General features: G+C 45.2%; 1 protein-coding gene across 3 annotated transcripts in view; it reads right to left on the bottom strand.

Moving 5' to 3' along the window:
• Nucleotides 1-6,404: 6,404 nt before the first annotated feature.
• Nucleotides 6,405-12,433, bottom strand: part of Snx24 (sorting nexin 24) — a 138,221-nt gene continuing 132,192 nt past the window's right edge. For all 3 annotated transcript variants that reach the window (XM_060377266.1, XM_060377267.1, XM_060377268.1), the window contains one exon: nt 6,405-7,821. In XM_060377266.1, the coding sequence (XP_060233249.1) occupies nt 7,754-7,821 (68 nt within the window). In that variant the 3' untranslated portion in view covers nt 6,405-7,753. The remainder of the gene's footprint in view (nt 7,822-12,433) is intronic.

Here is a 12,433-nt window from a genome sequence, read left to right on the forward strand (position 1 = left end):
TCTTCCCTTCCCTCACTCTTCTCGTGAGAGTTGGGTATATCCTATTCCGTCAAGTCTTTCACGGTTTCTGCCACTTAATTAGACATCACTTTCAACCATGCTTCATCCTTCTACAAACTAACTCTACCTTCACTGTTTGGGATTAAAGATGTGTTCCATCATGCCTGGACCTAAGCTTTTCTTTACCTGAAACTTGCTCTATTCCAGGCTGGCCTTGAACTTAGATCTGCTTGCCTCTGTCTCCTGGATTAAAGGTGTGTTTTCACCTCCCCTTCACATAAACTACATTCTCATTTACTATCAAAGTTCTGGGTGTCACAATGTAGCTGCACAAACAGAAAACAAATGTAGACACTGCAGTTTGGAATTAGTGATTGCTACTTCCCTGACTTTCCCTGATGAACTTAAAATCTACAATCATCAGTGAGAATGAAGCCAACAGAGCCAAGCTGATGCTGACGTCCAGTGAGTGGACAGGCTGAACTTCGTTCCCTAACTCAGCACAGTGGGAGACACTCCTTAGTAAATTGACAATTCATGAAACTGAGATTATATCGTTATTCTAGAGGGCTATCACAGTGCCTCACTGTACTGGAGGAGCTCAAATGTACTTAACTAGATGAATGGCTGAAAAAGCAAATATAGAATCTCCCCCATAGTGTATGACCACATTGAATGAGAATGTTCCTCAAATCTGTCAATCACCCTGGATATTTTTTCAAAGTTTCTTCCTATGGCCACATACAACTCCCTGACTTAAATAGTATATTTCTGGATAGTGGATTCTGAAGGAGTTATGAAAGTAAACTTAACAAGTTGCTCAGCTAGGTGCAATGGCATGTGCCTGCAATCCTAGCTAATCAAAAGGCTTTGGCAGGAGGATCACTTGAGCCCAGGAGTTCAACACCAGCAGAGGCAACACAGCAGATTATCGCAAAGACACAGAGAGGGTGGAGGGAGAGTTTGAGGTGTAAGGAAGAGAAAACAGGAGAACAGACAAGAGAAGAGGAAGGGGGAGAGAAATCCCTTAAGATGCTAAACTTATTGGTCAGAAGGCCCCAGAATGGCTCCAAACCACACAGGTTATTGTTACCACTGTTAGGCGCCCAGCAGATAGCATGAATCTATTGTTGAAGATACAACACACATTGATTTTTGGGACACTGAGAAACCAAACTGGAACTGATCTGAAAACTTCCTCTCTGCTGGTGAGCTTTTATAGTCCTATGCATGACGTCGGGCTTCTTGGTGAGCGATTAATCAATGGACGTATCCAGTGGTGGACCCAGTATGCTACAATACTGACCTGCCAGCCAGGTGATACCTACTGATACAATGATGATATGATTAGAGTGAGGGTGACCAATCATTTTGTGACTGGATTTGAAGCCTGCTCTACAGGAAAGAATTAATGTCTGAACTGTAAACCTGGTCCATGGTTCAGGCCCATGGATCATGCATGGCTCAGGTCCAGGCCCATGGGGAGAACGTATTATCATTTTTCTAAATGAACATGTGAAACGGCCTTTTAAATATTTACAGTTACAGCCATGGATTAATGCTGCTCTTCACCTTTGTCAAAGAAGCTTCTGTTTGCAATGAACAATGGTTAACAGATGGATTCATAACTGGCCAAAGCGCTGAGAATAAATGACTCTCAAGTACTCAGCTATAAGTGGGAAATTTATATCAACCCATCCTCCATGATGAATTCTGTTTCATGAATTGTCAACCATTTACTAAGGGATGTCTCCCACCGTGCTGCCTTAGGGAACAAAGTTCAGCCTGTCTACTCTCTGGAAGTCATCAACATTTTGGCTCTGTTTTGGCTTTATTCTCACTGATAACTGCAGATTTTAAGTTGATCAGGAAAACTCATGGAAGTAGCAACCTCCCTGGTCCTTCAGAAAATATCATGGAAGAGAGGGCAGAAAGAATGTAAGATGCTATCTCGTGGACATGAAATGGCCGTTACACTTAGGAACTGACAGCAGCTATGACCATCTATAAAAATCCTCTGTAAGATCAAGCCAGTCAACATCCAACATGGACTTGGAAATGACTCATGAAGGGTCCACGTCCAGCTGAGAAGCTATCAGCAACTGATAAGCTACTGAAAGGGGAGAACTTATTTTTCTTTGGTGGTGTGGCGGCTGGTGGGTTGCTCACAGTATGGTGGATGGCCCCTGTCCTACTTTGTTTCCCATTGCTGTGAAAAAGACCACAACCAAAAGCAATTCGGGAGGAAAAGGTTTATTACCCATCCCAATCCCAATCTACCATGGAGAGAAGCCAAGGAAGGAAGTCAAGCAGAGTAGAAGGTGAAGTAGAAGCCACAGAACACTGCGGACTGGATTGCTCATCGTGGCCCACTCAACTGGCTTTCTTATTCACGGCAGGACGACCTGCCCAGGGTTTGCACTGCCCACAGTGAGCTGGACCATCTCCCATCAATCATTAATCAAGAAAATACCTCACAGACAGGCCCACAGTACAATCTGATGGGCGCAGTTCCTCAGCTGACCTTTCCTCTTCCAGGAGAGTCTAGTTTGTTTCAAGTTGGTAGAAACTAACCAGCAGAAAGATCTTCACACCCAGGTTCACACAGGCAGCATCAGTTAGACTCAGTGGGTTAATAAAGAGGACGTGAGGGGCTGGAGAGATGAGATGGCTCAGTGGTTAAGAGGACCCAAGTTCAATTCCCAGCACCCACATGGTAGCTCACACCTGTCTGTAACTCCAGTTCCAAGAGACACCCTCACAGGGATACCCTCCCATGGACAAACGCGGATGAAACACCAATGCATATAAAATAAGATAAAAATTAAAGAGATGCTAAAGACAAGTCATAACATCTGACTGTGGCTCCTTCCAAGGGTGTCAGTCAGCTGTGTGGTCCTGACTCCTCAGAAGGGATGGCCCCGTCTACCTCAGAAACCTAAATGCTTCTGATACACGGCTCTGGCTGACAACCTTAGAGGTCTGAACCCGGCTTGAATCTTTGAAGTTTCCAGAACTGTGAGTGCAGCAAGCAGGTGTGTGCCGAGGTTCCTACACCCACAGTAGACAGCACCAATGGAGTACTGTCTTTACTCACAGAGTTCCACTTGCCCCGAACCACCTCCTTCAAGTTGTTTCCCATTGAGGTGAAAGATAAACTATGAAATCAGTCATCCTGATCATTTTTAGTGGTGTGCTTTGACCACACCCACGTTTGTACAACCATCCATCTCCAGAACTGTCATCTTCTCTAAAGCAATCTACGTACCACTGACTCCCCATGCCCACTTCCTCCAGCGCCGGGCACCACTGGATTTTGTTGTCTTGGAATCTGACTACCCTAAATATCACATATAAATGGCACTATACAGTATTTGTCCTTTCATGACTGGCTTACTCACTTGTGTCTTCAAGGTTCATCCATACAGCACCAGAATTCACTTGTTTTAAACCTACTCCTCGACTGATGGCCACTTAGGTTGTCTCTCCTTTGGACTATTGTAACCCAGCTCTGTGAACAGATATACAAATGCCATCTTCCAGTGCTGCCCTCATTTCCAGGTCACGGGGCCATAGGGAAATTCTATTGACTTTCTGGAAGGGTCATCATAACATTTCCCACAGAAATGCAGTGCACCATAGCTTTAGCTTCTTCACACCCTTCAGTGGTTCTCCTTCATGGAGGCCGTCCTCAGGAGTATGACCAAATCAACTAAGTGCTGAAGTGGCCATGTCCCACCCACTGATCAAATTAACAGGAGAGACAAAAGCCCTGTGAGCTTTTTGAAGTGTGATTACTTCTCCAACTGTGATGGTGGGATTTCCACACTTTCCAAAGTGAGCTTATAAATGCAGGGTTTGCCAGGCAGCAGTGACCACAGTATTCTCAGGTACCGTACACATGGATGCCTTTTGAACATCAGACAGCCATGTGGATGAAGTAGGAAGGCCTGCCCTACATCCCGGCTCAGGCGGCAATGGAGTTTCCTTTTCCTTCTTTTTCTGTCCTCTGCCCCTTTATGTCTCTACTGCTCATGAATCTGTGTTTTAAATAGATCAGTTTTTTTTATTACTTTCCCACATGGAGAGCTTCCGGACTGGCTCCATGTATCACTCACATTGAACAGCTTGTGTATGGCGTGCTGTGTGTGCAACAGAGCCCAAGAGTAAAATAGCGTAAGTATATTTACATGTGCTCAGCAGAACCCAATGATCAAACATTATACATGTGCATCGACACTTGGGTTTTTACAGGAAAGTTTTGTTGCGATCATCATTTTTTTGAAAATTATTATTAAAATTCATGTGCATAGAACACTTATACATTTTATAGTAGAAAAATGTCAACATTTGCATGAATATAGTACTGGTTGCATAAACTGTAGCAGACATACACAGCTGTAAAGAGAAACATACTTTTGCATACTCCCATAGACTTGTGAAGACGTGTCATTTTATGAAAATATGTATAAAAGATGGGTATTGCAGGCTACTGTGTTTGTAAAAAGGGGGAACTAGCATGTATCAACATTACATGATGTAGCTGGAGAAATGGCTTAGAAACTAAGAGACTTATTGCTCTCCCAGAGGACCGAGTTCAGTTCCTGGGGTGGCTCACAAGCACCTGTAACTCCACTTCCGGCGAACCTGACCCTCTTCTGAGGGCACTAGACAAGCATGTATGTGCTGCACATATGTACATACATGCAAAACACTCATACACATAATATACAATAACCTAAAAAATCAAACAAAATAAATATTATTAGATGGACAATATATTCTTGCCTACAGAGGAATTATCTCTCAAAGTGCTAACTAAGTACTAACAGGAAAACTTAACTACCCTGGTTGCTCATAGGAGGAGACGAGAGTATTTGGGAGTTAGGATGGGAAGGGGGTTTCTTTCTATGTCCTTTTTATAGTTTTATAATAGTTATAACCACAAAAGCAGATGCCACCATCTCCCCAGTGTGTCTTGAGCTGGTCCACCAGGCTAGCCAGCTTCTTCCCAGACTCCCTTGCAGTAAGGGATGACTACACTACTATAGTCAGCTATATGCTGATGGGCGATGGAGTGGAAAACGTGGGATGAATGCCAACTTCCTATTGCTCTGGGATGTGTATACTGACTGGAAAATCTTTTTTTTTTTAAACTTTGGTGTGTATGTATTCATGTGTGTGCGTGTGTGTGTGAGCATGCACGTGGGGGCCAGAGGTCAACACTGGATGCCTTCCTCAATGGCTCTCACTTTATTTTTGAAGCAAGGTCTTTCAACGATGGTGGAAGTTGCTGATTCAACTAGACAGGTTGGCCAGAGGGTCTCATGGATCCTCCACTTGTCCAGTGTCTGCATTATGGGAGTGTGTTGTCAGGCCTTAGAGGTGGGCGCTGGGGAACTGACATAGGTCTTCTTAGCTTCAGGGATACAACCTTTTGTGCTTAAAAGACCTACAGTGGCTTAAAATTCCTGCAAGAACCCAAGTGGTAAGAGTCTGTACTAAGCTGATGCACACCCGTAATCCCAGCACTCAGGAAGGCAGAGGCAGGCAGATCTCTGTGTGTTTGAGGCCAACCTGGTCTACAAAGTGAGTCCAGGACAGCCAAGGTTACACAGAGAAACCCTGTCTCAAAAATTAAAAAAAACAAACAAAAAACAGAAACAAACAAAAAACCAAAGATTATATATTAAAATTTCATTTCATTTTAATTTTTTAAAAGATTTATGTGTTTTATGTATGTTTTGTCTTCATGTATACACACCAGAAAAGGGCATTGAATTTCATGGGACGATAGTATAAATGCTTCAGACGACTGTGAGCCACATGTGAGTGCTGAAAATTGAACCTAGAACTTCTGAAAGAGCAGCCAGTGCTCTTGTGCTACCTGAAACTACTGAGCCGTCTCTCCAGCCCATCTACTACATTTTAAAAAATGAATTTTAAAAAGGTCATTGCTCATATGTGATTTAATTTTCAAAAAAAGAATGATTTATCTTTGTCTTGGTTTTGAGACAAAGTCTTACCATACAGCCTTGGCTGGCCTGGAACTAGCTGGGTAAGCCAGGCTGGCTTCAAACTTACAGAGATCCTCCTGCCTCTGCCCCACAAGTGCTGGGATCACAGGTGTGAGCCACCATTATCAGCTAAAAGATTTTTTTTTTAGTAGCATACCACTATATATATTTGGTCTCTGTTTATTTTTAAAAACGCATAATTTAGCAAATCACGAGGTATTTAATGAGTATCCATTAGTTTAATAATGGATGAGGTAATTTATCCCATCAGTCCAGAAATCCACATCTATGTGAAATGTGAGAGTTGTTGAATATGTGTTCTGTTCATATGTAGAAAAAGGCATAATCTGTGCTTGCAGAAAAATTCTGGGAAAAGACAAATTCAAATACTTTTGTTTGTTTTTATTTAACTCAAAATAGCTAGGAACATAAAAACATTTTAAAAAGTGTCTCTAATACTTCACTAGTTATTTTTGTTGTTGATAACACTTGGTTACTTTATTTCCAACATGTAATTACACAATCCATCATAAAAATGTATCTTTAAAAGTTTGCAGCAGGCTTTCAATCTGGAAGTTCAGACTCCAATAAAAATTCATGACATGGTATTTTAATTGTAAATTATTTTCTCCCACATTTAAATTTATGAAAATTCATAACCATTAGTAGGCTGTTCATCAGCACACACACAGAGGAAGGACACACACTCTGCTCCATCACTACGGGGAAGATGGCTGTCTGTGTGACACCCAGTGGAGAGACAGCATCAAACAGCTAGCTTACATGATTCCGTACACGACACACGTCAGAACAACCACACAAAGGCCTGTGACAACACCATGAATGTACACCGCTGAGGAAACCCAGCCACAAACAGTCCATCTGTTCTTGTCGCAGCCACGGTCAACTCACGTCCAGTTCCTACGGACGTGATTTTCAGTGTGATTCTAGTATTTAAAGTATGTACTTTCTGTATGAAATGGCCCCTGGAACCTTGCCAGAGTATCAGTAGGTCCTCAGAGGAGCACTCACTCTTTCCAATACTAGAGGAAAAAATGGCGGAGGGCACACTTCCGGCACAGCTTCTTTCTAGAGGGATCTCGAGGATTGTCCCAACACCCCATTTCACCTCAAGCGGCTGATGCGAGAAGCTAACCTGGAGGCGGGCAGCAACCCCACTGTAATGGAGAATTGAATGTGCTCTATTCTTCAATGCGTTCTCTGTCAGTATAACTGGACGTCTAGTCGGGCACAGTGCGTTTCAGGATAGTCTTCGGGTACCTGCACTCCTTCTGGAGTATCCCTGATGAGAAAAATCTCATGGTGTAAGGATGGGCGTGTCAGGGCCCCTGAAGCTGCTCAGTGTCATCGTGACTCAGGATATGGTTGGTTTCCAATGAACAAATGGAGCGACTGATGCATAGGCTGGATCTGTTTCGTGACACTCGGGGCTCCCAGGAATCCACCGTGGCCTCCTTTTCCTGAGTTCCCACGTCGGCCTCTCCCTTTCACTTCTCCAACAACTAGTCTTCGGCTGACCCCGCCATGGTCCAGTTTCTCATTGTAAAAGCACCGTTCAGTAGAAATGTCCCTGTTCTGAAGGAAGCCAGGACTGTGACTTTTCCCACTAGCTGGAGCTGCTGTGTCCTGGAGTTTCGGTTAACGTGGTAGAGAGATCGCCTTTCTTGCTATTGCCGTCGACACTTAGCTCGGCTTCTTGCAGCCAGGTGGGGTTTCTACCTGGGCTGCCGGTGAGAGTAAAATACCCCACGAAGAACCCCTTCGATGACGACATTTGGAAAATCTGAAAAGAAAAGGAGAGCCGCTTTTCTTAACGCGCACCGACAACAGACAATCGCGTTTTATGGACAAAGGGTCAGAGCCACCACATCTTTGTGGAGTCCACATGACCAAGCCGTTTGACCTTAGTCAGGAAAGAAGGTCAGAGACCAAGGCCATGGTGTCAGAGGTCAGGGCTACTACCTGGGCGTATTTACCCCTGGGCAAACAGGCAGAGGCCACTTTGGCTACCACCAGCCTCGGCAGGGCTGCACGGCCAGATTTGTAGTGTATTGATTCAGGGGCTGCTCTTCTAATGGTTAATGCCGCCAGGCCCTGGCTCTTTATCTGGATGTTTCCTCACAAGGAAGATGGATTACGCTGGCAATTCAATTTCTAACAAAATCTCAATACACTTGAAGGAATTCCAAGATTTCTATGGGGAATACTTGGCTGCGGTTTTTGCACTGAGGGTCACAGGGGTACTTAGTCCAAGTTAGCATGTGTGTGCTTGCAGGCGCACGTCTCGAGAACAGAAAGATGGGGCCTGTGTTTTTGATTCGAAAGGGCAAAATTCTAACAAAAGTCAACCTGTCAAACTTGAGAAAAGAGCCTATTTTTTGTTGTTTTGGTTTTTGAGACAGGTTTTTTTCTGTGTAGCCTTGGCTGTCCTGAACTTGTTTTGTACATCCAGCTGGCCTTGAACTCACCGCGATCCACCTGCCTTTGCCTCTGCCTCTTGAGTGCTGGGATTAAAGATGCGCCACAACGCCCAGCTAACCAGCCTCATTTTTGCGGAAGGCACAAAGGAGATGCAGAGGTGCATGTGTTATGTTGAGCCCATTCCTCGCATGGAGCAGGTAAAGCACTGAGGACCGTGCAGGGGGCTCTGTCTTCCCATAGCTCAGACCTTCAGGTTTAAGCTTCCCTCTGTACACAATTATGTCAGGAAGTAGGTGGAAGCTGGGCACCTCAAATACAGTTATTAAGCAAATGGGCCAATACCTTACTACTTTTCTTCATACACCCATATCCTATAGAGTAGCTGCCGCGTAAAGTCAGGCATGGGGGAACTGGCCTTCACTGGAGAAGGTGGGGAGGCTCCAGGGCCAGATGAGCTGACAATACAGTCGATGGCAAGGGAGCCCCGAGGGCTGAGTCCTCAGCGGAAGCGAGGCGGGAAGGGGGCTGGTGCTCAGGAGGGAGGTACCACGTCCCACCTGGGAAGATCTCAAGGGGATTCGGGCTTTATTAGAAATGTACCCACGGACCTGGAGCGAGATGAGACAGAGGGAAAGGCCGAAGAGACGACTGACCGCCACTCAGAGAACAAAGTGAAGCCAAGTGTGAGGTGGGCACAGATGGATCTGCTCACTGCTGCAGTTCAGGGGGAGACCCTGACGCAGGACACAGAAGAGTGGACGGATTCTCGAGGAAGGGAGGGTGTGACCGGGTGACAGACACAAGTGACTAGTGGAGAAGAGGGAGAAGTCAAAGCTTCAGCTGGATGGAGTGATACAACCTGTGTGAAATCTCAAGTGTTAAAAGCTGAGGCAGGACCTCAAGTTCAAGGGCAACCCAAATTATATAGTGACTCTAAATTATACAGCTTAGAGCGAGACTTTGCCTCAGAAGAGGGGAGAAGGGAGAGGGAAGAAGCCGGAGGGGAGGGAGAAAGGAGAAGAAAATCATTAATAATAATTGAAGACATCACAGGTGCTCCTCGGCTTTCTGTCTTACAAAGCCAGAGGGCTGTGGGAGAAGCTAGGAAAGGAGAGTGAACTACAGGCCAATCTACTCAGTCTGGGCCCCTCTGAGTTTGAGACACCTTTGAGTCTAGTCGAGGCCGAGGTCAAGTAAGTAGCTGGATATGCTGACGCGTTTACCTTAGCAAATGCTTCCTGAAATGGCAATGCATCCTGGGCATTAACCCCCAACTCTAGGATGGCAGCTGAGTTGTTTTCACAGTGGTGACGTGGATTTCACACCAGCGCCTTCCTCACAGGTTACTGAAGAGTTGGTGAGTAACCGAGTTCATGGACTGGGCCTGGCACTCAGTACATACCTGGCCATTACCACATGCCACACACCCATCTACTTACTGGGAATGTAAGTAAATTCCAGTCTCTGTCCAGCCCATTGGATAGGTGTTAGCAAGCAAATGAGACAAATAAAATGTTTTAACAAATCTCTCTGCTACACAAATACTGAGTTATCTCTGGCTGACGTGGCTTTCTTAGTGTGTGCCTTTCTGCCTCACACAGACACACAGACAGTATAAACACACACACACTTTTTTCACAGGTCAGATCTTTAAAAGCTTGTAATATGCTATATATCTGTGTATTTGAAGCAATGGTCTAGCTAATTCTAATTTTAAATTTATTTCTCATACAGATATTAATAAATTGAACCATTGGTTAATTTTCAGTAAAATATCCAAACAAACGTATTTCATACAGGTGGCATATTGTTATCCTTTGCCATTTGAAATCTGAAAGTTTGCTTAAATACAGTTAATTTATACCATGAATATATTTAACTGAAGTAGATTCAACGAAGTCCCATAAAACAACAGTGAGAACACTGTTATGCCCGATGAGTAATTCCATAACATGATTAACATGTCAGAGAGTGGCTTCAAAGCAAGGACACAAAACCGGGAAAGGGTTACAGGGCAGGGGGCAGGAAAGGGAAAGAAGGCCCAGAGGGAAAGGGCTGCTTGAGCAGATGTGAAGGAGGTCCTATAGGAGACTTGTGAGGCTGTCCAGGAGAAAGTGTCCCTCACAGGGAGAAGCCGGCGCTGAGGCTTTCCAGAGGAGGCAGCCTGCAGCCACTTCTACTGAACAGAGTGCTCTGAGAAAAAGTGAGTGGACTGGGGGGGTCTGGCAACCTAATGGCCAGTGATGGGATAATTGGGCTTTGGGCCTGCCCCTGCTCATTTGTTTCACTGTACTTTAAACTTTAGACTCAGGCTTCATCGTTGTATTAGCTAATACAATGTCCACTACTGCTTGATTAACTCGGAAACCTGTTCTTTCCTTTGTCTCCCATTGGGAGAGGAGGGGAAGTGACACGGTGTGGGATACATTTCTTGTTACTTTTCCTGGCATTAGTTTACTAATGATGGTTCACCCTGAGCAGTGACAGCAGAACAAAGCTGGAAGGAGGCTGCTCTAAAGAGAGAGGCAGTAAAACCTTCAAAGCGGTGACGTTCAATATGAGGCCAGGGAGATGACACAGCCACCAAGCATGCAGGCCGGAAGATTCAAGGAGGAAGCAGCAGGTGTCCCGGGAGCAGGGTTGGCAAGGCAAATGCCCCGAGGGTAGAGTCGGCAGGGCTGTCAGGGTCAGCAGGATGGGCAGGGCAAGTGCCCTGGGGGTAGGGCTGGCAGGCTTGGTGCACTTGAGGCCCAGAATGAGTAGCAGAGTAGCTGGGATCAAGTGGAGTATGTAAGGAGTAGATGGCAGAGCTCTTGCAACCCAGAGCAAGTGTCTGTGTTGGAAAGAAAACACTGCCTCTTAGTTGCACAGATGGGGTAGTTGAAGGCCACGAGCAGATTAAGGAAAAGCTCAGTGAGCAGGGTCCAGTCTTTGACGAGAAAGCCAAGGGTGAGACAGCATTGAAGGGAGAGGATGTGGCCAACATCTAAAGCTGAAGAAAGGGCCAGTAAGACAAAGAAGAGAGTTGTCCAGAATGTTCACACAGTGAGGACTCCTGGGTCCTCGGAAGGAGCTGTTTTGCACCTTCCAGAAACATTAAGACAAAGGCAGAAATGCACATGCCTTTGAGGCTGTGAGGAGAGTTCTCTCTGGTGGCTAGAGATGGCTAGCTGGTTAGGAGCACTTGCTACTCTTGCAGAGGACCTGGGTTTGGTTCCTAGCACCCACATGGATGGCGGCTCCCACAAACATCCATACCTCCTGCTCCAGAGGCCTCTACAGGCCCACAGACGGTGCATACACATACATGCAGGCGAGATACTCATACACGTAAAGCAGAAATAAACATCTTTAAAACCGAGGGTATTCTCTTGTCTTTTGTTAAAAGAAGATAAGGATCAGTTAGCAGCCTGTTTTTTTCTTGTGTGTGTGTGTGCATGTGAGGGCAATCTCTGATGTTATTCTCAGGCATTATCTCCTTGTTTTCTTGCACGAGGTCTCAGTGACTGAGGGCACAGTGCTTCAGCAAGTGTGGCTGGCCAGTAAGTGCCAGGGATCCTTGTACCTGCCTCCAAAGTGCTGGGTTATAAACATGTACCACCATGCATGGCTTTTTTGTTGGGGTTCTGCGGGTGAAACTCAGATTTTTATGCTTGGGTGGCAAGCTCTTTAACACCACCTATCCAGCCTTGAGTATTAGCATTTTCTAAAAGGACCCGCAGGCAGGAGGTCTGAACTGTAAAGACAGTAAATGTAGATGGGAATCAGCAAATCTCAAGATAACTTCCACATTTTGTAGTTTCAGGCATAACGACTGCCACCTGCTAAAAAGCATCTTACCACGGTGTGATACAGATAAAGTTTTTCTAAGGCTGAAGGAATTGGATTTCTAAAACTAGGTGTAACAAAATTCTAAGAAAATAACATGAGGGTTGGCTCCTGCACCCATGTTTCTTCCTGACCACCAAGCCCAT

This window comes from Meriones unguiculatus, chromosome 2 (genome assembly GCF_030254825.1).
Source record: "Meriones unguiculatus strain TT.TT164.6M chromosome 2, Bangor_MerUng_6.1, whole genome shotgun sequence".
Lineage (NCBI taxonomy): Eukaryota > Metazoa > Chordata > Mammalia > Rodentia > Muridae > Meriones > Meriones unguiculatus.